The sequence below is a fragment of the Varanus komodoensis genome, unplaced genomic scaffold (assembly GCF_004798865.1).
Source record: "Varanus komodoensis strain SLA01 unplaced genomic scaffold, ASM479886v1 scaffold33, whole genome shotgun sequence".
Lineage (NCBI taxonomy): Eukaryota > Metazoa > Chordata > Lepidosauria > Squamata > Varanidae > Varanus > Varanus komodoensis.
The window spans coordinates 334,450-359,545 of NW_025335817.1; the positions used below are offsets into that span (position 1 = coordinate 334,450).

At 49.7% G+C, this 25,096-nt stretch overlaps 2 protein-coding genes across 6 annotated transcripts in view; one reads left to right on the forward strand and one right to left on the reverse strand.

The window, feature by feature from the left end:
• SIN3A (SIN3 transcription regulator family member A) overlaps positions 1–10,169 on the forward strand; it is a 40,659-nt gene extending 30,490 nt beyond the window's left edge. For 4 of the 5 annotated variants that reach the window (XM_044438716.1, XM_044438714.1, XM_044438717.1 and 1 more), the window contains 6 exons: positions 641–810; positions 1,765–1,938; positions 3,325–3,417; positions 4,674–4,768; positions 6,338–6,563; positions 7,121–10,169. In XM_044438716.1, the coding sequence (XP_044294651.1) occupies positions 641–810; positions 1,765–1,938; positions 3,325–3,417; positions 4,674–4,768; positions 6,338–6,563; positions 7,121–7,351 (989 nt within the window). In that variant the 3' untranslated portion in view covers positions 7,352–10,169. The remainder of the gene's footprint in view (positions 1–640; positions 811–1,764; positions 1,939–3,324; positions 3,418–4,673; positions 4,769–6,337; positions 6,564–7,120) is intronic. The other variant, XM_044438719.1, reaches the window with a different exon arrangement.
• A 6,371-nt stretch (positions 10,170–16,540) lies between these two features.
• On the reverse strand, positions 16,541–23,822 carry CRABP1 (cellular retinoic acid binding protein 1). Its single transcript, XM_044438874.1, has 4 exons — positions 23,753–23,822; positions 22,796–22,974; positions 18,072–18,185; positions 16,541–16,661 (listed from the first exon to the last, which is right to left on the reverse strand). The coding sequence occupies exons 1-4, from the start codon at positions 23,820–23,822 to the stop codon at positions 16,611–16,613; spliced, it is 414 nt and encodes a 137-aa protein (XP_044294809.1). The 3' UTR covers positions 16,541–16,610.
• Positions 23,823–25,096: the final 1,274 nt, after the last annotated feature.

Consider the following 25,096-nt stretch of genomic DNA (forward strand, 5'->3'; position numbering starts at 1 on the left):
ATTTCCTTGCCTAACATTTCTAGCTTTTGGGTGGCAGAAAGAAGTGATGGTTGAAATGGAGTAGGGTAGCCTTTCTATTAGATATATCCAGAAGTATGTAGAATAGAATCACATTTTTATGCTTTTTGACTATCTTGTTCCAGGGTGGTTTTTCCTTGTAATGAAAGTATTTCGGCTATTTTATAAACTGCAACCTTCCCTGTTCCAAGTTTCTCAGACAGTAAAACCATACCTGAATGTATAGAGAGACAGACTTATTTTATGCCCTACCAGTGATACCAGCTCCAACCATTTTTGAGAGCTATAGTGCTATCCCGTATATGATCCTCAGAAGTAAACCCCAGTAAATTCAGTGGATACTTCTCCCAGGAAGTGGTTCTAAGGGTCTAACCTTGGGAACATTGATTGGCCATCAAACTTTTCCTTTTGCCCTTGTCTGTTCAGATCTCTTTATTGTGGCAACTCTTCAAACGCTTGCAGTTGTTTATCTCTCATTTTAACAGAGCAGTGTATCTCCCCCTATATCAACATTTAAGTGCCAGACAAGAGCAAGAGACAGGCCTCTGGCACTGATGCACTCTCTTCTCCATCTTGGTGTTGCATTTCACAGTGTGCTTCCTTATTTTCTTTCCCATTTTAGTGGACATTGATGTGGAAGACTATTACCCCGCTTTCTTAGATATGGTGCGGAACTTGCTGGATGGTAACATGGACTCTTCCCAGTATGAAGATTCTCTTCGGGAGATGTTTACCATTCATGCCTACATTGCCTTTACCATGGACAAGCTGATTCAGAGCATCGTGAGACAGGTGATTCTCCCAGTGTATTTGTGGCAAGGGCAGAAGTGCTGGAGAAAGCCACGTATGTTTCCTGTCCCCAAAGGAAATGATAAAAGACTAAATATCTGAGTTTAATTTGATTGAAATACCTAAGAGCTGAGGCAAGAATTGCCTTTAATGAGATCTGAAAATGTAATTATGGGTGGCATATATAGAGTAAGAAATTCATAGGCAGGAGCGTCAAACCGTACACTCTTCCACCTTCATTCTGAAAGGATACAGTTTGTCTATTTAGAATGCATTCCTGTGGGATTTATGTATTTATTGTCTATACCTCCCATTAGCCAAAGCTCTCCCCCCTTCTTTTCAGATTTAATTTATCCTAATGGATGCCTATGTTGAATAGACTTTTAAAAAAGATAAAATTGTATATCTTTGGGAAGCATTAGCTGTACTACCTGTTAATGCAGCCTAGTTGGGAAAAGATGTGGAAACATCTGTAAACCACTTTCCAGTGGCTCATGATAAATATTGTCAGGCCAGCTTTTAAAAATGTAGCCACTGGAAAACCATGCAAAGGCTCAGTTCATAACACACGTTTGCCATTGTGTGGATAAGATTCTTCTGACTAGAATTCCAGAATAGCATTAATTGAACTCCGGCAAGTTTACTGTTCTGCAGCTTCTTGGAGAGGGAGGAGGATGAACTGTCATTACTGACCTACAGTCTTCAGCAGTTGGAATTTATTTTTTAAAGAGCCTTTCCTTACTTGCTCCAGCAGCTGTTGACCTTGGCTGTCAATGTATTTATTTAAAACTTTGTTGACTAGGCAATAGTGGCTGCTTTTGGAAAAAATCAACAGCCTCATGGAAGATGGATGTGGCTACTTAGGAGGAGAAGTTAATCGGTAGCAGACGATTCTCCAAGCTTTCTTTCAAAAAGTATCTTAATGTTCCTTCTCCCTTTTTGTTCCGAAATTGCCAGCTTCAGCACATAGTGAGCGACGAAATCTGTGTGCAGGTAACAGAGCTCTATCTGTCTGAAAGCAACAATGGAGCTACTGGAGGCCTGTTGTCCTCTCAGTCGTCTCGGTCCCTCATGGAAACCGCATACCAGCGCAAAGCTGAGCAGCTTATGCAAGACGAGAACTGCTTTAAGGTAAAAAGATTGACCTGGAGGTTTTACCAGACTAGGTAGGGTGAGCCTGATGTGCTTTCTGACGGTAAGGCTTGGGGTACTTCTTCAGTTTTACTAATCCAAATGCCCAAGGAAACACCTGCGTTTCCAAGGTACATTAAATTTTATTGAGCAGCTCTCTATTTTACAAGCCTTATATGATAGTGTCAAGTCAGTGGCATTAAGGCCGTAATCTACCAGTTTCCATGCAATGTAAATAAATCAAGAACATACTGTGGGCTTCTTACTCATGCGGCAATGCCTCCAGACAGATCCCTCTTAGGACAACTAGCGCTGTAATATCATATAGGTAAACTGGCATGCTTCATTAAACTAAAGGCCTACATAAAACGGTGTCTGTGTGTAGGGAGGGTATATTTGTTGCCTGTCATTTCTGGCCTCTCCCAGTCTGATCTCTTCCATCATTACTGCAGCATGCAGAAGTGTACAGATCGGTGCCTAGTTTTGGAATGTAGTATTGTTTTTGAACTAGTGGAAATTTATCTGAGTGTTTTTTCCCCAAATGGTTTGTATTGCACATCATTCAAGTTGAAAGTAATGTCTTCTGGTCAAATCCCAGCAAATTATTTTCCGCTCTCCCTGTTTTGGGCAAGCACAAAAAGAGGAAGCCTGCATCTTTTGTGGAAACTTCTTTCTAAGCGTATGCTTTGAGCAAACTCTTGTTTCTCACATGCAAGCAGGCAGCTTGGTTCAACAGATTAGAAGCCTGTGATGGTTTCTGCTGTTAGGGCCTGTCAGCACAATTCGAGTGCTTTTCTTTTTTCGTTGGGCCTCTTTTACCCACTGTCCTCATGAAAATGAAATGCTTACAGGATAGACAGCATGGCTTCCCACGGGCCTGGGTCCTTACAGTTCTCTTTTTAGAAATGAATGCTTGTGTTCTCTCCACAACCAGAGTACACAGACTTCTTTCTCCCCTTTGTGTGTGCGTTTTTTAACGCCAATACAACATATGTTTCCTTTCCTCCACCTCTCTGTCCACACAACTCTCCCGTGCCTTTGCACAGATAATCCCACACTCCTGCGCAGGACTTCATGTATGTTACCGATTGCATCCTCCTTTTTTATATAGCAACTTATTTATTTCATGTCTACACTGTCCAACAGCTGAAGGTCTCTTCTTAAGCTGCTCTTTAAAATTAAATTTATGGTCACTCAGCAAGTCTTAATTGTAGAAAGAAAGGGGCTTTCGGGCCAGTTTTTTTGCTGTTTCGACCCTTCCTCGCCTTCTAGGAAGCTAGCTTGATATCACTGTGCCAAGTGCAAACTGAATAGTGTATCTGGGCACCTAGAAAAACTACTGGGAGAGTCTGTGAGCTTGCTGAATCCTTGTATTCTGTTGTGCAGTTGTTGTTCATTCAGAGCAGAGGCCACGTTCAGCTAACCATTGAGCTGCTTGACACAGAAGAGGAGAATTCTGATGATCCTGTTGAGGCAGAGGTAAGACGGGGCTGCGGCTGCAGGTCCTTTATGCAATCTTTATGGCAGTGTTCAGGTGGGCTTAGATTCCCTATTTAGGCCTTGATTCTCCTGGAGAAGATGCAAGCATGCGGCTTTATGAAATCCATCGCATACCTTGAAATGACGGACAAATACAGCACTTGAATGCGAGTTACAGTTGTGTGTAGAGCCAGACATTTACCTGGTTTAGTGTTTTCAGCTTGGTAATGAGAGTGTGACCTTTTTAAATAAATAATGAGGGTGAGATTGCTTGCCACTTGAGATAACAAATTCCAGATTTTGTTCTTTGAAAAGTTTACAAGGGAGTGAACTACAAGATGCTACTTGCTGTTTCTGACATTTGTTTTTGTTCTTTAAAAAAAAAAAAGCTAAATGTTTGGTAGCATTTTTGTTTATGCACAACATGGCATTTTAGCATCAAGTCTAATGACAGAAGTGACTGTTTTGTGCTGCCCAGAATCACTGCCAAAGCTGATGGGGTCTGATGCCACTGTTATTTCATTTTGCGGCGGCTTATGGTGTAGCTGGTATAGCACAGTGAGGAAAGGCACCTGGCTATAGAGCCGGAATCTGTGAGTTCAAATCCCCTCCGTTCCTTTTCCGGAGCTGTGTGAGCCGCCTTGTGTTCCTCACAAGAGTGTAAAAAGGCGGGACACACGAGTAAATGCACTGTAATACATGCATTGTAATCGTGCCTCTGGATGAGTAATGCGGTCTTTTCATTAATATAGTACAAACAGCGACACACAGAGGGCCAGATGTGCTTACTGAACTTAATGTGAACTTGTTAAGGCTGCTTGGTGTCTGCCCAGTAGGGAAGAGGGTGATGGCATTCTGGAAGAGGCTTCTGGAGTTTACAAATGTGGTCCAGGAAGTTGCAGATTTTCCCTGGGATTAAAAGTGTATAAAGGCATGACTTTCTAAAAGCAACAGCCCAACACTTACAAATATTGTAAAGCTGCTCTGTTAAAATTGCATTCATTTTAACCATTGTATTTTTAAATTTTGTTTGTAATGAAAAGGCCAGAGAGCATAGTTCGGACTCGTATGTGTTTGGCAGCGGATGTCGGGTGACCAGGCATGGTAGATGTTTCTTTCACTCCTTTAAAATCCTAGTTGCATACAATTCTGCTGTACTCTGTACAATAAATAAATGGCGAATGGTACAGGCATGCTGTTTTTTCATTTGGGGAGAGCTCCTCATCCTTCCCTCTTTGTTCTGCATCCCACTGCAGCGTTGGCCTGACTATGTGGATCGGTACGTCATCGCTGATTCTACCTCTCCCCAGTTGCGGGAACAGTTGGCCCAAAAGCCTGTTTTTCTGCCAAGGTGAGTGGACTGAGATCGTGCACCACAGTTCACTGTAATTGGCCAGTTTGAAATGTGCCTTTCCTCTGGAGATCTGGGCCCTATGACATGGGATCACTGTAGAGGAACGGTCAACTTGACAGCACATTGCACCAGTATTATGCTGCTGATAATGACCTGCAAGCTCCTGGTAGGTGCCATATTGTGAGATGCCCCAAAAAATCTACAGAAAGAAGAAAGGTCATTGTTGCTAGCGTGAGCTTGGCCAGATTAGCTTTGGCATTTATGTTAAACGTGTTGGATGCCAAATGTTTTTCACACCAATAACTTGCTTCCACCATCGCTACTATTAAAAAGGTCACCATTTTGTGAACAACTTGGAATCCCTCAGACAGAGTAAAATGGCCAGAATTTGTTGGTTGTTTGTTCTGAAAAGGTATGCCCTGCTGTGGTGAAGCAACTTCATCCCATTAAAGAAATAAAAATGCATAAAAATAGAAATGAGCTCAGCAGATTGAAGCATTCTGAAATCAGCATCTACTACATAAAAACCATCTGCCCAGCAAGGCAGGAAAGTTTTCACTAGTTGGTGAATAATTGGAGGAGAGAAGATCTGACAGATCTCTTATAATTGGGTTGGGGTCTGGTAAATCTTGGTGTCCCAACCAATTGTTCCCATGCCACAGATGGGACGCAGAAGAGGGCTTCTTCAGTAGAGGGAGATAGAAATAGGCAGGAGGGTACCGACAGAGGCAGTCCTAATGAGTAACTCCAGTGTGAGCCATTTAGCATTTTAAAGGTAATTGCCAGCCCAGAAGCAAACTGGCAGCCAGAGCACTTGCAGAACAGATGTGATCAGATCCCACCTAGGTCTTTGGCACAGTATTCCTGTCCAACTGGAGCTTCCCAAGATTCTTCAAAGGTAGAGTCGAAGAACCTACCTGCAGGGTTCATTGCAGCCATCCAGCTTGGCAGTAACGGAGGCATGAGTTGCCAAGGCCCGATCGGATCTTCTCAGGGCAGTCGGCATTGCCTCCCACTTGCCTGTAGGGGCAGGCAGAGACTCGTCCACTCGGGGTTCGGCACAAGCGAAGCGTGGCGTGCAGAGAGGGCTGGCTAACTGAATGCTTGTTGTGCAGCGAGCTTTTGGGTCCTCTGCTTGAAGGATGGAATGAGAACATCAGAAAAGCCACACTATATTGGACCACTGGTCCATCGAGGCCTACATTCTGTTTCCACAGTGGCCAACAGGAAGGCGAGAAGGCTCATTTTTTTGGCCAGGCCAGGCCAGGGCGGGCATCTGAAATAGCAGCTTCTCCTCCTCCTCAGTGCGAGGCGAGCGTCAGATTAGGCAGTGCTTGAGAAGCCTCTGCTTTCATCCCAGGCTCAGCTCTGGTGGAAAGAGCTCGGTTCTGCTCTCCAGCATCCGCCGACAGGCAGAGAGAGGATGCAGGGAACCACGAGGATTGTAATGTGCACACCAGCCCTTACACTCCGATTTCTCCAGCACAGACAGTGTGATGAGTTTAGAGGAGCAGGCCCCGTGATCCACAGCAGCCTTGAGAGGGAGGTAGGCACTAATTCCAGCAGGGGCTCTCTGCTTTACAGGAATCTGAGAAGGATCCGGAAGTGTCAGCGGGGTCGGGAGCAGCAGGAGAAGGATGGGAAAGAGGGGCTCAGTAAGAAAACCCCGGAGAATATGGACAGCTTGAACAAGCTGGAGTGTAAATTCAAGCTGAACTCCTATAAAATGGTCTATGTGATCAAATCGGAGGATTACATGTACAGGAGGACCGCTCTGCTACGTGCCCATCAGGTAGGTTCGAGACACGGAGATGTGATGAGCCGCTGTCCAGAGGGTAGCTGGACTGTGATGAGCCGCTGTCCCGCTCCCCCAAGGGGAGCCGTGGACAGCCAAAACATCGCGAGCTCTTGATCTCAATGCCCTTGGCGTTCTCTGCTCGCACCCCTGTGACCTGCGGATGGAGAGTGCCCTGGCCGATGGCCCTTGCCTCTGTTAGGAGAACGGCAGGTTCCCTTCCGAGTGCTGTGCTTGGGCCAAGAACTGCTCTGGCCCTCCCCACTCGGGCTCACATGTGGCCACTGCTTGCCCGCAGTTGGTCCTCCAAGTCGCTCGCCAGCTGGCAAGGAAGAAGGAACAGAGGGCCGTTCTTTGCCGCTGCGAGAGCATGCGGCTTCGCATGCTCGCTGCAGCCAGTGTCTGGATGGAGGAAAGTCCGAAAGCCTTTCCCTGTGTTTCCTGGAGGAAAGCGGGCAGATGGGCAGTCGGCATCCAAGCGCAGGCCTCATTCTGGTGTGTGTGTGCATTCGATGCGGGTGACTGTGACCCCCTTTCCCTTTGCTCCCCTGCAGTCCCACGAAAGAGTGAGCAAGAGGCTGCACCAGCGATTCCAGGCCTGGGTGGACAGGTGGACCAAGGAGCACGTGACCCGCGAGATGGCAGCTGAAACGAGCAAGTGGCTCATGGGGGAAGGCCTGGAGGGCCTGGTGCCTTGCACAACTACCTGTGATACGGAGGACCTGCACTTTGTGAGCATTAACAAGTACCGCGTCACGTATGGCACAATATTCAAGACACCCTAAACTCCCGTAGGGAGGTGGAAATGTCGGCGTGTGTGAGGGCGCCCGTCCGTCTGTGCGTGCCGTGTGCGCACGCACCGAGAAAAGCAAGGAAGATGCCTTCCTCCCCTCCCCCCTTGCCGTGTATCTCCGTAACGACAGCCACTTCTTGACTAATGCATAGCTGGAGCATCCTATCGCCCCAGTGGGGTCGCTTTGGGAACTGTAAATCCTGAGGACGGAAGCTGGAACTGTTGCCAAGGGGCTGAGATTGCTGTGCATGCACCGTGGCGCGAGGGGCGTGGGGATGTCCGAGTAGCTGTAGAGAAACCCACCTTGCCTGTACACACCAGCGTTCTCCAACAACGTGGGCATCAAGGACATTGGGGTGCTTTTCCAGATTTGGTGCATTTAACTCCCCCTCCTCTCCTAGGCCCACCTTCTCCCCCCCCCCCCAAAAAAAGAAAGAAAAAGTCTTACGGCCACAATATCCTAGGAATCCCAGAAATACCTGGTCACCTGAATCGACAGGACCAGCCAGCAGACTTTCTAGAATCTTCCATCCACTTGCTGGGCTCAACATCCAGATGTTGGGAACAGCAGCTCATGAATCCGACCCCTCAACTCTTCTTCCTGTTCTTCCTCACCAGTTTCCTTCCAGTGACCCGGACTTCTGACTTTCATAAACCAATTAAGATCAGTCTGTTGTTTTTAGTGCCAGTGGAACTATTGTTTTTATTTTGTTTCGTTTCGTTTTGATTTGTTTTATTTTTGGACCTGCTTGTTTACTAGTCTTTCTTAGTGCCATGCAGCAGCTTTTCACACAAACCCCTCTTTCCCCACACTCACACCATCACACAGACGTACAGTACTATACAGACACGCACTCTCACGATAGCACCAAGCAATTTTAAACTGTTTTCCCTTCTTTTTTGTAAATAAATGTACATATTTGTCAATTTTTTGTTTTTTATTAAAGAAAAAGTATGCTTGATGTGCTAGTATAACTGTACTAGCTTCTTGTGTACCTTAGTACCAGGGTGGCTTCAGGTTTTAGTACCTACAGACAAGAGCGGTGGATACATTTTATTACACTTTCTACCAAAGGGAGTTATCATTATAGTGCTTTGTGTGGAAACTTGTTTCACCGTTTTGTAAAAAAACAAAAACAAAAAACAATCAGAACCCTCAAAAAGTAACAATAACAGCAGCAACAATAATAGTGCATCTTGGTTCTTACGAGAGAAAGATGTGTGCTTGCCAGAACCCTCACCCTGTTCTGAGAGGTGCATTGCTACAGATTTGGGCAGGGGGACATCAGACCCACCGATAGGTCTCGGCTTCACAGTATAGGATGAAAAAGGGTGTGTGTGCTAGTGTGAGAGCGAGCGAGAGAGCAGTGAGTGTGTTGTGGTTTAACACGACTGTATTTTAAGCAGCCTGTTTGATATACGAATATACTATATATATATAAATATATATATAAATATATTTTCTTTTTCATTTCGTCTTTGGTGGCTAGCCTTTTCATCCACCTGGTCTTCCAGCTCGGGGAATCAGCACTTTCGGGAAGTGTTGCTGAGCTACCTATTTGGGGTTGATAGTGCTTTTATGTGTGCTTCTTCTCAGTATTGAAGAAAATATCCTAAATACCAAACCAGTATTTAACAGAGCTGCTTTACTGTCTGTGTGTGTGTGAGAGAGAAAGAGATCGAGAGACGTAACTGTAGAAGCAGGAGCATGAAAACTTAGAGGGTGGGTTTTTGCCATTTCTCTAGTGACATACAAGCAGGGATACCTTTCTTTTTTTTCTTTCCTTTTTTATGGAAAGCTCAGCGATGGCAGACATGTAAACAGACGATAAGGGAGTCATTTTGAAAGCAGATAATACAGATAAGCAGCACAAACCTGGCAGCGTGTGCGTCTGTCTTCAAGGAGGTGTGGTTCCCTTGTGCAAAGCGACAAAGCCACGAAGCCTTGACCAGCATGGCTTGCGGGCTTTTGTGGTTTCCCCAGGCCTGTGAATGTAACCCTGTGCAGGCAAGTAGCTCTCCCCTCCTCTCAGAACAGTGTTGTCGCGGTCCAAGGCAAAGAGGCGAAGAGGAGGAAACATGACCTTTCCTGCAGTTCAGGAGAGATGGAGCAGAAGGCAGGTGGAAGGATAGGCCCCTAGCAGAAAGTGGGTACCCGCAGGGGCGACAGGGCGGTGCCGATGGAAACAGTGAGCAGAAGCCCACCTGGGGGGTTTGTAACAGTATGCCAGCAATAAGCTAAGCTAACTCCACGTCTGCTTCCCTCGCTCTGTTGAAAGAGGGGTCATGGGGGCAGGAGGACAGCGCCGCGCCTCCTGTTCCGTTTTGCTTATATGCTTTCCCCACTCCCCACTCTCAGCATCCCTCCAGCTGTTTTCTCATTGGTGAGTCTTTAAAAATCGGTTTAGACTTCTTCTTTTTTACCAAGTTGCAAAGCAGCAGATCCTGCCGCTTTGCCAAGCATGTTTGCCCAGTTGTGATCTTCAGGATGGGAAGACCAGGGGGGATTTTTCACTGCCCGGTGTGTTTGGGGGAAAGAAAAGGCACACCCCACAGAGGAGATCACTTCCCTCCTGTAGCGGGGTTCATAGTGGAGCTTTTCTCTCTCTCTTCCCCCCAGTCCTGACATCCAGCGTCTGAGCTCTAAGCTCTGTTTCTGGCCTGTACAAATAGCAAAGGTTTTCCTTATTTTAAATTGCTTTTTGTATTCTGTAATGTGATCCTTTTTGCCACCTATTCATGTGATGATTTCTATACAGATGTTGTAAACTTGACTGTAGTGCAGTATTTCCATTAAAATACCAGGGCTACTTGTGTCGTCCTTCCTGATCGCACTCGGTCAGCCGAAAGGATGGGTGCCGTCTGAAAAGAGGGAGCTTGTTGAACATCCGGGGCGAGAATCTTGCAACTTGTGCATTGGTCTCCAGCGTGTGGAATTTCTACAAACAGCAGTTCTCAGCAATGCACCAGTGTAACAGGACAAAAGCATTGATTTCCCAGTTGTTGAGATGTTTAACTGCTACTGTCCTAAGTAATATAAATTTATTTGTATATTTGATTCTGACTGTACCATGTTCAGGGGGAGGTTCCGCTCCTTCACCGCTGGGCTGTTGCCTACTTGAAAGTCTTGCCCAGACCCCTTTCTGCTTTTGGGGTCTTTACCTGCTTGCTTTCTGTGTGTGCAGATTTCTAAGAACTAGAAAGCAGCATTCCTTTCTAAAGGTATAGCCAAAGGCCTATCCATGCAGATACCCCTTGTCCTGTCCCAGGAGACATAATCTGTAACCAGAGGTGTAAAAATGGCATGCAGTGGACCTTCTTTATAACCTTTGATACTTTAAAAAATCTTGATTCAATTCCACACCTTCCTGTCTACTTCCCAGTAATCTGGGGCTGTATTTTTGCACACAAGTGGAATGCATTAGCCTGCATGGTCAACAACTTTGCCCTTTGTGTGGGAGTTGCCCAGCCAGCCAGTGGAGGCAGAATGCAGGCATCAAGATTCCACTGGCAGTTCATTTGGCCCAATGACATTGATGACTTCTGGGGAAATGTACCACTCCATAAGCTTGTTGTTGGACTCGACTAGGCTAAAAGATTTCCTGATCCAACTTGGATCTGAGATGGGGCTGTACTGAGACCAGTCCTCCAAAGGTTACCCTGCAGCATCCTGCCTACAGATGCTCCATGGTGCCAGTAGAGGAAGTCGCTTCATTCCCTTTGTCCCAGTGAATGGCACGAAAGGCGGTGCCTTGCACAATTGGGCAGTTAAAGCCCAAGGGCCGTATAACACTGATCACTAAATCAAATACTGGCTGTTTTGCTCGCCAGACTGAACAAACGGCCCTCATCTGTTTCGTCTTTCACAGAGGCGCCTGCAGGAAGTTTCTTGATGGAGCATGATTGGAACCACTGTTGATGCTCCTGTTCGAGTAGCAGGTGTTTCTCTTCCCTGAAGTAGACATAGTTTCCTGGCTATCCCAAGTCTATTGCGATGACTCCGTTCTTGGCACCAATGTGGATGATTGCGTGCAAGCCGAAAGTTGGGAGATGCTCATTGTTGTAGATTCTCCGGTTGCCAGCAGAGGGCACCCAAAAGCTAGGGAAAAGGGAGCAAGGACAATGTTGTGCAGGTTTTCAGCAGCGCCCCCCCCTCCCCCAGCCACAGGATCTTAGCAAGATGGGCCTTCCTTTCCCAAAGTCCCTTTAGTGACTTTGTTTGAAATGCTGAGCATGTAAGTCGGCTCTTCCCTGTGCTTCTATTTGCTGCCATCTTCCTCGGAATATAATTTGGAGAACTGGACAACTTGAAAATTGCAACGATCTTGGTAGTCAGTATTTTGTCTTTTCTTGCTTCCTCTTCCAGCCTCACACGATGCTGTAATGATGCAGACCCTGAGCGTAATTGTGTACCGTGAGCACAGTGCTCCACAGTTGTGCTAGCAGAGAGGGCACCTTTCACAGCAGGGGCCCAGCCCTTCCCGGTACTTGTATGTGAAAGCAAGAAATACACAACGACGGAGCACTGAGATCCAGGCCAGCTGACTATGCCTTTAAGGCTCTCCACTGTCCATAAATGAGCGGAGCCCTGGAGGAGACGCCTTGCTTCCAGAGGAACAAAGGCCTCAACTGGATCTCTCAGCAGGGCTGCAGAACCTCTTCCAGGCCAAAGGCGGAATCTCTCGAGGGTGAACCCCCAGGGTGGGCGGGTTGGAGTACCAACACTGTACACCGTAGCTGAAAGCTGTTACTGCTAGGAACTGGATCTTAGAAGAGGTGGCTCACCCTTCTAGCATGAGGGGCGGGGGGGCGATGGCACAAACGCCGGGAGAGCAGCAAACTAATCGTGGTTGGGCGGATGGGAGCAGTAGAGAGAACCCTCCCAGGAGCAGAATTGGGACCCCAGGTGCAAGCTGTTGGCTGGTGGTAGCCTGTACCAAATGAAGCATGTACCTCTAGCTTGACCATACCTGACTACCTGTCTCGATGAAGCTACCTTCAGGTCTCCATACATCCTGCCCATGCTCAGAACAGCTCGACCTGCCTGATCGAGGGTGAATTACCAGCACTTACTCTGCACAAATACCCAAGACCTCAAACTCCCAAGAGTTCTTATGTGGTGTGCTACCGTGAGAACTGAATGCTGTCTATTATTAATTGGCTACACAACATCGTCGCATGTGAACTTTCATAATCGCCAACTGAAAGATCAGTTCCTTAAGCTGTTCCTGGAATTCCTGAAGATCAGCCCTTCCTCTAGCCGTATTGTTCCTTCTCCCCATTTCTGCAAACAATGGCACAATATCCGGTCAGTTCAGAAATATGCTCTGGACATTATGCTAATGAAGTGTGCATAAAACATGCAAATGAACTGTAGACTTCTCATCCATGGTACGCTTCCAAGTTCTTTCCCCTGTGCATCCACCAGCTTGGATCATCCATGTGTCTGGAGTCTGTTCAACAGGCACCAAATCAAAGGACTAAGACTGCGAGTTCCTGCACTTCTCTTTAGGTGTAAAGCTGAGCTCATCAGTTGATAAAGAGGGTGCAGCGCCTTTACCAGAGACAGAGCGGGCTGCCAAGGAAGGATTGTAATGAACGCTTCATGGCTTCATTCCATGTGAATGCATCGGCTCCTCTGCACTGCAGTTTGTCAACCCGTGTGTGTTGCGTACAACAGGTGCCCAAGACGCTTGCTGTCTTTGCTTACCCCTGCTGCTTTTTAATCAGAGGAGACCCTCCCTATCTATTCACAGCTTGCCCTTTTGGACGCATTTCCAAATCCATCGTTGGCCCCTGTTCTCCTTTTGCACCATTTTCTATCTCTTCTGCAAATCTCTCTGTTGGTTTTTTGGGGACATTTTCGTGCTTGAGATAATATAAAATCTGGCTAAATAGCCCCCTAATTAGGTCAACATCCTAATGGCAACACCCCCTCTCCAAAAAAAAAAAAAATGCTCAGTATAAAGTATTCATAAAATTAACATACTCTAAATGAATTCAAGCTTAATTTAACAGGCCACTGCATCTGTTGTTAGTGTTTCACATAAAACATTGTTTGAAATTAATAGAGAAGAACTTCCCCTTTCATAAAGGATGGTGGAGCAGTCAAAAGGAGATGAAGCAGCCGTTTGCCCTAACAAGAGAAAATGTCAAACAACTTACAGTACTGTCCAAAAAAACTTCCATGCAGATAATGAACTTCAAACATGATACGAGAAAACAATTCCCATGCTTTAATGTTGAGGTACAAATTTCGGGAGGCATTTAAATCTTTTTTCTGTCTGTAGAGCTAAGTTAGGGTGCTAGGATCTTCCTGCTGTGATTTTTAGATACTGAAATAAGTTCCCATCTCCATAGAAACTTTAGTAGTGCTGGCATCCAATTAAATCTTTGATTAATGAAATGTTCTGCCATACCCGTGCCCCAGCGCTGAGAAAGCTGCGCATGTAAGAAAAGCTGTGGCAAAGCAGCTTGATTTACTGGTTTTCTCAGTGGGGGAAAGGGGTGATTTTTCTGTACAGAGAAGCATTCCATCACTGGAGCCCCCGCATGTTTCCAGAAGATGGGTCTAGCTCATTCGCCTCCGGAAGACCCAGCCTGTGGCGCTTCTTCAACAGCTATGCGCTCTGCAGTCCATGAACAGAGTGAGTGGCTCTTCCCACTTCCCCTGGAAATGGTGAAGCAGAAAGCTCGCCTCCTGCAGCTGTGCAGAGAGCTGCATGCGATTGGACGAGCCATGCGCTTTAACCTCAGATGCTCCAAAGGCCTAAATGCTGGGATCTAATCTGCTAGGGAACAGGGGTGAACAAAGCTTGTCTGTGGGGACCGTAGGATTTCAGCGAGGCTCTTCGACCTGATTATGGCTTGGGTGACGAACTTGCCACTGGATGGAAAGCATTCTGATCGTGGAATTTTCCGCCACAGGATTTGGGGTGGAGCTGCCTTTTATGTCTTGAAAGTAGGTGGGAAAGGGAGTGAGATCAGGTGTACAGGTCTGCCAGGACCAGCCCCGTCCCTGTGTGTGTGGGGCGGGAAGGGCTTTCCGTGCGTCATTGTCAGGCCTCCTCATGTGTGAGCTGCGCATGAACTTTGAGAAAGACCCTCTTCAAATGCTGCAAGGGCAACATTGGGCTTGTAGAATGTGGCCGCCCCCAGGAGGGGGAACAGCCTCGGGGCATTTCTCGTGTTCATTCATGATGAGACAGGTAAGGAGGCTGACTGGTGATTAGTCTGTCAGCTAGACTGTTTGTTTTTCATGGGCCGGCAAGCCCCTTTCCTGAAAAGGGTGCCAGGCCGGTTTGCAGAACTGGACCACTAAAAGGTTGCAAGGAATCGAAGAGGGTACTCTCGACTGACGGCATCTGTTCTCCCTGGCCTGTATTTCTCCTGTTGCATCTTCCCTTGGGAAGCCCCATAGAAAGTTGGGCTGGGGACGGCATCTTCCCTTGGGAAGCCCCATAGAAAGTTGGGCTGGGGACGGCCTGCCTACCTTCTCTGGCCTTGTCTCACCAGATGTTTAAGGATGATGGAGGATCTTGCCCAACTCTTTAGGACAACAGGTTTGGGCCAAGAGCTGTTTCGAGCTACTCGGTGGTTCAGAAAAGGTGTACTCCTTCTGTTGGAGCAGCTACTGAATAGGGAAAGGCTGTTCTTAAAGTCTTTGACTGTTGCTTTTGGGTCTCCTGGAAGTCTCTGGTTGATTATAGCATGCTGAATTAGGCCGACCGTTAATATGATGCCAAAGATCTGTTCTTAGACCAACCCTTCCCCACACAGATGTTCTCGGCTGCCATCATCTCTGGAGAGCTGGCCACCGTGGGTGGGAGTTTTAGTCTGATAAATCCAGATGGTGCAAGATTAGAGAAGTTTGGTCAGGGACGAACAGTTTTAATACCTTCTAGAAAGACTCTAGGAACAGTGGGAGGGTTGGGTTTTTTCCCAGAGAGCTGGAAAATCTCTCACCAGCTTTTGGAATGTGACATCCACCAGAGGAATGGTGAGCAGTGTCTAAATCTCTCATAATAGCAACCTGGTTCATAATTCCTGCTTCGTAGCTGTAGTTTCCCAGACCTTGCTGAACCAAAACATTTTTCTCCCTCCCTCCCTCCCTCCTAAGAGTACAACCCAGTGGTCTCATTCCATGAAGCTGATCACTGGGAAATGCAAAGCACATCAAAGGAAGCTCTTTGCCTGCTGCAGAGAGAGAAACTGTGGAACTCACTTCCACAAGCATTGCGAGGGCCACCCATTAAAGGGAGCTTCCTATGGTGCTTGGGGAGGTGGCCATGTGTTTTTCTCAGCTAGCAGGTGAGGGAAGACAATATTCTGGAGCCAGTGTTTGGATACAAGGAGGAGGAGGAGCAAAGATAGCAGATCAAGAGGTATGAGCTGACAGAAGGTAAAGAATGTTCTGATCCAAGCGCATTTTCTGGGGGCTTGGATGGGCAATCCATTCTCCACACTACGAGGTACCTAAGGCTCCACTGGTTACACTAGTAAATGAAGCAAATTCTGTAAATTTGCCCCAACTCTCCAGTGTTCTATGATCCACAAGAAATTAATTCATGTAGTTTTTGCCTCCAGAATGCTTCAGCACTCGAAGTGGAACGGGGAAATCTGGGGCTGCTCAGGGAGATCCGCACAGCAGCTCTTGATGCCGCTTGGGCCGAATGTCTGGGATTGGCCCAAAGGCACCCGGTGAACTTAATGGCCGCACGGGGACTAGAACTGGATCTCCCAAGTCTTTTGCCACACCGGCCTAGATAGCCCCATCCCCTCGCTCAAGGCCGCACCATCAGGTGTGTTGGACGGCCCAAGCCTCTCACAACCCCTGTGCTGCACCGGCTACCGGAGCTGCTCGCCCCACACTCTTCTGCGTGTAAAAAAAGAGAAAAAAAATCCGATCGAGAACCCATGGGAATCGTAGCTAATAAATTTAATTACTGCTCAAATCATACACATTTGAAACTACAAAATACAAAGTAAACAAGGGGAGGGAAAGGGCGAGAGGAGAGGAAGCTGCACACACAATTCTAATGGGACCAGGGTTTGTCATCAAAGCAAACACCCCACGGAGCGGGCCGGCCAGCAGGGAGTAGCGGTGGCGTGTGCAGTCACGTACCAGGCTGCCCTAAAGGCAACCCACATGGATGTTTACTATGCAGGGGGGGTTGTTTTTCCTTTTTCACAACATCTGCTTGTTAATCCACCCCTTCATCCCCCACCCGTGCAGTGCTGGCTGGTATTTCTCATTCTCTTATGTAAATTCTTGTGCATACAACGTCGTCGGCACCAAAGGTCTGGAAGGAAAAAGAGGGGGAGACAAACCGGACAAAATCAGGCACCAGACGCAATGCAAGGTTCTCCTCATGTCACAGGGGATGAAGTTTGTGCTCAGATGGCTGCATTCTGTCTGCTGTAATTGCCTTTTTGCCGACATGGTTGCCACTTCCCCCCCCACCCCTTTTCTCCTCTCTCTTTGCATTGGAAGAAGGCGACCTCGCTTTTCATACCTCCTTTCAGCTTTCTCATTAACCAAGCTGATAGCCTCTTCCGTTGGTTTTGCTTTTGCTCCTGAGTCCTCTTAATGCTTAACTCAGGCATTGAGGGCCAAAAGCTGGGTAGCTAAAATGCAGAAAAGCTGCAGAACAAGCGGGAGAAATTGGCCCCTGACAATTTACAGAAGGATAAAAGGAAGACAGAACTGCTTTGAGTCTGTGCACACTTAATAGCCAGATGGAGCTGGAGTTGGAGGAGAACATTGAAAATCTGGTATTTGTGGAATGGAATCCATTGGTAAAGGGCATGGCTGGCAGAGACCCTGAAAAAGATGCTTGTTGGAAAATGCTGCTAAACTGCATAGAATTTTAACTCCTGCTTATTCCATCTTGTTTTTATCATGGAAAGTTCACTTGAAGTGGTTTTAAGCAATGTTCAGGCAACCTGGAGAGATTCCATTTTCCTGATTTACCCTGTCAATGTCATTTACATTACATTCTTGATGTGATGTAAATGAATCTAAACTGGGCTTGCGAGACAACTTTCCATGCATATATAGATATATTTACACTGAAAAATAACCAGGAAATTTACATCAGGACTATATTATTTTCCAGTCTGGCTTAGGGAAAGAAATATATGCCACAGTCTAAAGTTCATGCAAAATGTCTTACAAGACGCAGCTGCGTGAGATCAAAGCCACGTGGAAACTTCTGGACTGTATCTCTGCATTCTCTGGCCTGCCTTGTTCAGTCTTACCATCCAACGGTGCCATTTATACAAATGTTCTCTCCTTCATCCCCACCCTGCAGCTCACCAGCTTTAATCAGGTGTGGTGCGATTATTATTATTTTTTTTTTCTTTTCCTTCTGGGGAGACGAAAGAACTCGTGAGTTTTCCGGAACTTCCTTGACTGAGCGATAACGGAATTGGGTCCTCACCCTGTCCCTCAGCCCCAGCGTGATCTGTGATTCGGTTTGAGGCCGTCTTTTAAGAACAATAGCTCTGCTTTCATCAGGGTGTGTGTGGAAACTCCTCCTGCACATCTGAGCTCCTCAATAGCAGAGGAAGGCTAAGGAACTGTCCCAGTGGCTTGTAGCTTTAGAGTGGAAATGTTTGCATGTTATAATGGAAGACAGGGGGAGTCCCTGTCGAAGGGCAAAGGACCCGGTCATTACAATTCAAATGACGGAAAAATTAAACATGCTCACCAAAATCAGCTCGTCTCCAGCCAGTTCTCTTGTCCAGTATGTTTTGGGTCCCTCACCTTCCAGAAGAGTTTGCTTGCAGTGGATCTTGTTTTCATTCTCCCAAGTGGCTAAACTCTGCAAGCAAAGAGCAGTCCCCCAGCCCAAACCTTACTTCTAGCTTTTTTGCTTAAAAGCATTTTTTAAACTCAGTGTTATTCTGGCTAGATTGGGTTTGTTTAGGGTATTACTTTAATGATGATGTTTAATTTGGGATTCTATGAGAGAGAAAAAAACAAAGGTATTTAAAGTACAACATGCTGCCAAATGATACTTTCATGCCCTCGAGTGTTTTAGGAAAGGCGTACGTCTCCGAATCAAAGTATGGGAAGGCTCAATGCATGAAATAACCAAACTGAATTTCTCCCTGTCGTTTCTGATGAAAAACTTCCATTTCCCTCAGTGGAATAATCTCCAAGGGAGAGGTCTGGGCTCTGTGCCATGCAGGTCACCTGCTCTGCCCCGAGGTGAAAAGCTCTAGTCCCAGACCCCAGGGAGCTGCTGCGAATCGTGCAGACGGCCTTCTCACATTCCTGGGAAATGTTTCCGATTTCTCTGAGTGCACCGTCTCCCTTGAGATCCCGCCACGGCATCTTGTACTTTCAATGTGCTTAATGCCAATTTGTATGCAGGCAGGTTTGGTAAACAGGCCCTGAAGAGAGAACATTTCTGCCGTACTGGAGGCCTTCAGACAAGGCTGGGTGGGTGTCTGCCAGCTTTTGCAATGCTTTCGAGAAACACCGGAAGACATTCGCTCCTACTTTTAATTGCAAACCTGCCATCAAAACAAATGAAGCACAGTCAATGCTGCATGGCAGGAAGGAGGTCTCCAGGAGGTTTGCAGTTCAGCTCTTGCCATTCCGGACCATTGGCCACGTTGGGAGAAGCTCCCGGGAGCTGATGTCCCAAACATCTGGAGATGTTCGCCTTCTGCCCACGCCAGCGTAGTTGCGCTTAAGGGAAGATCGTCTCCCCAGACACCACTGCTTCTTGCCCCTAGGTCCGTTTCGCACCACATCCTTTCTTCAGTTCTGCAATTCTCGCGGCCTCCCCCTGCGCAACCCTCCGATTCCCCCATCAGCCTGCAATCCACCACTCTTCCTGACAACCCAGCAACCTGTTTTTGGTGTGCTTTCTAGCTATCTTGATGGTCTTCTCTTCCACCTTCCCAGGCGTCGACTGGTTTTGCGCTGGCTCCTGGTCACAATGCTTGCTATGGCTTCTTTTCCCCACCTTGTGCTTTCTGGTCACACCCCTCACAGCCATCCAAACCTGGCAAACTGTGGGCAGCGGGATCTCTCATAGCATCTCAGAACCTGCGGGTTGTCGTATTTTCTGGAGAGGTGTGGATGCTGCCCCCTGCTGTTGGGGCAGGAGGAGCCCACCTTTCAGGAGGGTAATCGAGCAAATCCACAGCATACAACCAGCATGTGAGAGATGGGAAGAGCGGCTGCTGCAGTTTCCCTTCTCCAGCGATTGTGCAAGCCCATCATTTCCCCTGTAGCTTGGGTGACATTCATCCCTGCCAGGTGAACGGGATTCCGCCCCCTTCACAACAGCCCCTCTGCTGCTCTTTGCTCTCCACAACAGTCCTGATGCCTCCGAATCTTCACCAGCATCCCTTTTATTCGGCCACTCTGTGCCAGAAGCTTCTTCGCCTACAAGCTCCATGCAGTGAGGGGCAGAGGGTTATACTCCAGATCTGTCAGTGGTTGGCCTAATGGGTGGGGCATTCTGGGAGCTGTATTCCAACACCTCTGGAGGGAGCCAGGGAAGGGAAGGCAGGGACGGTGCTTCAGAAACCACACCCCCCCATCAGCGAGCGATGGGCTGCATGTGCCCTCCATTCGCCTGTTTATAAGAATCTCCTGCTGCGTTTGACAAGATTTATTCCTTAATTCAGGGCTGGGGAAGCTGTAACAGCTGTGGCCTTCTGAATGATGCTGAACTACAGTCCCCATCACCCAGACCACTGGCCAGGCTTGATGGGAGCTGGAATCCAGTAGTATTTGGAGTATGATGCATTCCCAGTCCTAAATTGAGGGACTTGAAAGTGATGATGTGATCGGAGCAACACCGACACTGTCTTCGGCTGCCGAGCGGAAGGCTAAATATTTTCTGTTTGCAGAGAAAATAGGTGGCAAGCAATGGAAGCGACAGTCCTTTCCAAAGCTCTGAACACGAATGCAAGGTGCCAAAGCCTCTGAACCGCTTCCTTCAAGGATCTCTTGCAAGCAAAATGCAACGCAGAATGAAATGCTTTGCAAAGCCAACGGGAAAATTCCTAACGTGTTTGCTTCATAAACATGGGGGATTTCGTAGGTGTCAGGAGCTGGAGGAAGGGATAAACCCCCCCCCCCTCTGCACAGTGCCTTCCTGCAGTGGGTGTCCCTTTGCCATCTCCTTCACGGTGCATTAACAACGCACATTTGTCACGGTAACTCTTCTCTCCACTGTTCTCTCCACCTGAGATCCAACGATACATCTTTCTTCCAGGCACACTCCGATGAGCTTTTGTAGGATTTGAAGCCAGACTAGAGTAAAATAACTTTTTGGTAACTAAACCTGATGCTATTTTCAGCTGGATTCCTCAGTCATTTGCTTTCAGTTTCATTCAAATTGAGATAAATCCCTAATCTGGTTTCTGTCAAAACCAAGAATGTGGTTTATTGCGCAGATGTAAGTAGAAAGCTGAGTGAGCATATGAGGAAATACGTCCCATTGAATCTGGTGGTACTTAATTTTTGAATAAACATGCTTGGGACCCATCTGTTAATAATCGCAGAACATGAAAAGAACTCTTGGTGAAGTCAGAGGAGACTCATTCCTGTGCAATGGTCACGATCCAACAGTTTTCGTTCATGAACGAAAATAAGGGTTTCCCTATTGTTAGCTTCAAAAAAGGAAACTTTGTTTGCTGTAAGCAATTATACTAACTCTCGCTTGCATGGAGCTTGGTTGGAGGGGGTGCTTATCAGGGTACTAGATCATTTCAATTTGCTTTCTGGCTAAAGAAGAGGGATAGAAATCTAATAAATAAATCCGGGGATTTGGGTTTTGTTCCTTTCTTGGAAGGGGCCAGCCACACTGCAACAAAGCTGCTTTCATGAGGGGTACAACTACAATACCCATTTGCCTGCAAATATGGCCCTGTAAACTCACTGAGGCTAACGTCTGAGCGCACACACAGCCTTGTGCGACAATTCCCGTGCCGCACACACACCAATGCCCAAATGAGGTTGCCATAGAACACACAATGTTTGTGGCACCCCTGTCAAGTAGCTAAACACAAAACTGGTGGGGGGGGGTGAATGAGGCCCCCACAGGGTAAGTGAAATGTCTTTGCACAAATCCAGAAGAAAGAAAACGGTAGCCAACGGCGGCCCGGTGGGCATGGCGACATTCTTCCTCGGGTTTTCTCTCTTAATTTCCTATCTTGACTTGACAGAAAGCAAACTGCCAGATGGGAGGGGATTTTGGGCGCGTGAGCGAGGGAGGCTGGCGACATGATGGATGAAGCGGAGACGGTCAGGTCCACGGATGGGGTGGGGAGATGGCATCGTCCTGATTCACTCGGACACGTCGCCATCGGGTGGGGCGCCCTGGGGGAAGCTAGCCCAGAAACGGATGTGATGAAGTCCGGGACTTGCTAATTCCGGGTTGCAAACCCTGACTCTGGCAACCAGGACTCAGCCCTCCCCGCAGAGAAACGGCAGGTGAAAACATCAGACGCTGGCAGGAGGAGGAGATCTTGCACGGAGGACCCAGATTAGAAAGGCCCAGGCCAGTAAGAGCTTTGCAGCCCTTTATCTGCTCCAGAATCAAAACGAAGAAGAGGGGAATCAAATCCTTCCCAAGCCAGGAAGACAAAGAAACATCTGGACCGTATTTCTGGTCCCCTGGCAAGAGCAAGCTTCAGAATATGCATGGCATGTGGTACACAGCCACAAGAGATTAATTTGCCCTGCTAGCCTGCTGGAACTCGTTCTTTGCCCTCTGTGGAAGCCGTGCCTGGACTTTAGGCCAGGTGCCACAGCAAAGCAATGGCCGGCACTATCTGTTAAGGGTGCAAACAATTCCCCCAGCACAGTTCGCAACGCTGCCTTCAAGGTGCTTGCAATGTGTTTTCTGACTTTCAGAGACAAGCCGTGGGACAGGCCGAACCCGGAGGCCCTCCGCGTACAATTCACATCTTTCCCAGCCAGCACGGTCCTCGGAGGGCAACGCATTCACTCAATTTGCAAGAGGAGTTTTTCTCAGCAGAGCGATTTCATTTATTGGCTATGCTTCTGTTCCACCTCCTCCTTCCAGTGTGGCTCACACAATCCTCTTGCCCTCTTACCCTTACGGCAGCTCAGTGGGGTAGGTCAGGCTGCGAGCCAAGGTCTGGTTGAAAGCCAGCCCAGGTGGGGACTAGAACTCCGGTCTCCCCTTTCCAAATTGGAGACTTGAGCTTCCGTGCCACACTGGCTCTCACTTCTAGGGAACTCGGAGGATCTGCTAAATGGGAACTCCGCTGCGTTCGAGAAAACTCTCTTGTTCCACAGGAAAGGATCTCCGTGTGAACAAGAGGCACTTGGGAACCCAATGAACCATTTTGCTACCAAGCTTTGCACGGGCAGCTTCTGTGCCAGAACAATCTTGCTTTGCCTGCCAGATGTTCCCCCGAAAAAGCCACTGTTTCTTACCCGGCATTTCCGGCCATCCACGGTTTCCTCCTCAAAGCTCTCCCCAACTTTGAAGTTGATCTCAGTGGTGCGCACCGTGGTGGAGGTCTTAATGTAGAACTGGTCTCCGTCTTGGCGGATCTCCACGTGCGGCTTCGAGGCGGCCGCCACGGCCACCTTCCGGAGCATGGCGTTGACCCCTGCAGGCGAGAGGAGTGGGGCCCCGTGACGCCGGCCTGCGATGCGATGCGAGCCGGCAGGCCCGGACCCGCTCGGGCTGCACGGAGCGGCCGGGCACGGGCGCGCCCGCCTCGGGGACCCCGCCGGCGGGCGGCCCCCTCCGCCTTTGCGCCAGGCCCCGTCCGGGCCGCCAGCGTATCTGCACTGCAGCGGCCAGAGGGGCTGGGCGGGCTTCCGCGCCTGGGGCTGCCAGGTAGAGCTGCAGGTGCCCAGGGGCAGCCCCCCGCGCGCGCCAAAGCCCCCGGCCGGCCCCCCGCCTCCCCGTCGCGCGGGTCCCAGTCCACGCGCGGCGTCCCGCCGTCCTGGGCAGGAGACGGGGCTCGCCCGTGTCGCGCCGGGCGCGGGGCAGCTCGTGCTTCAGCGCTCCGCAGCGCCTGCCCGCGACGAAGCGCGCCTCGCCCCCGTTTCCCCGGAGGAGGCGCCGCCGGACGCGGCCGAGCCCGCTCCGGAGCAGCCCGCGCGCCGCACCGGGGCGCGCCCCGCGCGGGCAGCCGAGACTAGGCTGTCCCGGGACGCGCCGGGCACGGACGCGCCCGGAGCCGGGCGAGCAGCGTCCGCGGAAGAGCGCGCCCCGAGGCGCTCCCGGGCGGACGTGCCTCGGGCCAAGGCGCCGCCGGCGCGCCCGGGAGGGTCGGCAGGGGCTCCGCGCGCCGATCGCCCCGCGGCGGGCTGCCTCACGCCGCCCAGCGCCTTGCGCCGCCCGCCAACCCCAGCCGCCCGCCCGCCGGCGCGCCTCACCCAGCACTTTGAGCAGCTCGTCGAAATTCTCGCTGCTCTTCATCTTCCAGGTCCCGGCGAAGTTGGGCATGGCGGCGGCCTGGGCGGCGGGGCGAGGCTGGCGAGGCAGGCGAGGCGACCGGCAGCCCGACCGGAGAGCTGGCAGGCGGCCGAGGCACGAGCGCGCGGACGGAGCGGCCACGCGGGAGCGTCTCTCCGCCTTCTGCCGCGCACCTTGCCAGCTGCCCGAGCAGGAACGCGCGCCCCCTCCCCTCGCCGCCGCCTCCTCCCCCTCCCCTCCCCCCCCCCGGGCCTCCGCGGGCTCCCCCCAGCCACCCGGCCATCCATCCACCCATCCGTCCATCTGCCTCCCCGTCCCAGGCGCGCCCCCCCGCCACGACCCTCGCATCCATCACCGGCCGCGCACGTCCCTCGCCCTTCAGTCCAGAGCCAGCCCCCCCTCCATCTCCGCCTGCAGCTGCCGTCCATCCACGGGTCCCCCCCCCCCAGGCCCCCGGGGGGAGCCGCCCTCCCCCCCCCCCCCCCGCCCCGGCGCGATGCTAGCTCGCCTTGCAGCTGGGAGGCCGTTCGGGGCAGGTTCGTGGGCGCCGGCGTGGGGGGAGCTCGCGCCCCCTTTCTCCTGCCCTCCTGGGCTGCGGGGACGGCAACCCCGCTGGACGGCTTCAACAGGGTAGCGGGGGGGGGGGGGATTTACGCGATCATGCAGTCACCCTTCCCCAGTAGCCTTCCAGTGGTGTCGGAGTACAGCTCCTACCCATCTCAGTCCCAGACTCTAAGGGCCATCATGCCCAGTCAGACTGCATTCCCCAGCAACCTCCGTGGTGGCCACACTGGGGGTGGGGGGGTGGGAGGTGATGGTTGCCTCCCCCCAGACTGAGCTGCCTTGCAGGACAAAGTTATCCATGGTTACCACCAGTTCTGATGGTAATAGGCTGTCCCCCAGGATCAGAGACAAAAAACAGGGGAGAAGCAACAGCGGGAGAAGGCGGGTGCCCCCTTGTGCCCTGCAGGTGGGCAAGTGCAGGGTAAGAGCGGCCCTCAAGGAGCAATCCTTTGGTCCCTAGATATCGGGATCCCCCCATCCAAGCTCGGAGACAGCACTCCAACCTTGCAAGGGGGAGTCGGAGACCCCCTCACTGCTGGCTCGGAAAAAGACCACGCTGGCCGGCCTTCGGGTTTGGAAAACACATCCCTGGAGCGCGGGAAAAGGTACTGGAGAGGTGAGGATAGGATCTTTAGTGCATTGACACATATATTTCACACACACACATTGAGGCTGAAAATGAAGCAGAAGCAAGAGCACACAAACAAAACCCAGTATAAACCAAATTAATCAGGAGCGAA

What these genes read in the sequence shown, in the direction of transcription:
- CRABP1 (XM_044438874.1), bottom strand. Translation starts at nt 23,822, where the DNA reads ATGCCCAACTTCGCCGGGACCTGGAAGATGAAGAGCAGCGAGAATTTC. An exon ending in CGAGCTGCTCAAAGTGCTGG is followed by an intron (nt 22,975 to 23,752) that starts GTGAGGCGCGCC and finishes TCTCGCCTGCAG; the next exon opens with GGGTCAACGCCATGCTCCGG. An exon ending in TGGATGGCCGGAAATGCCGG is followed by an intron (nt 18,186 to 22,795) that starts GTAAGAAACAGT and finishes CTTTGCTTGCAG; the next exon opens with AGTTTAGCCACTTGGGAGAA.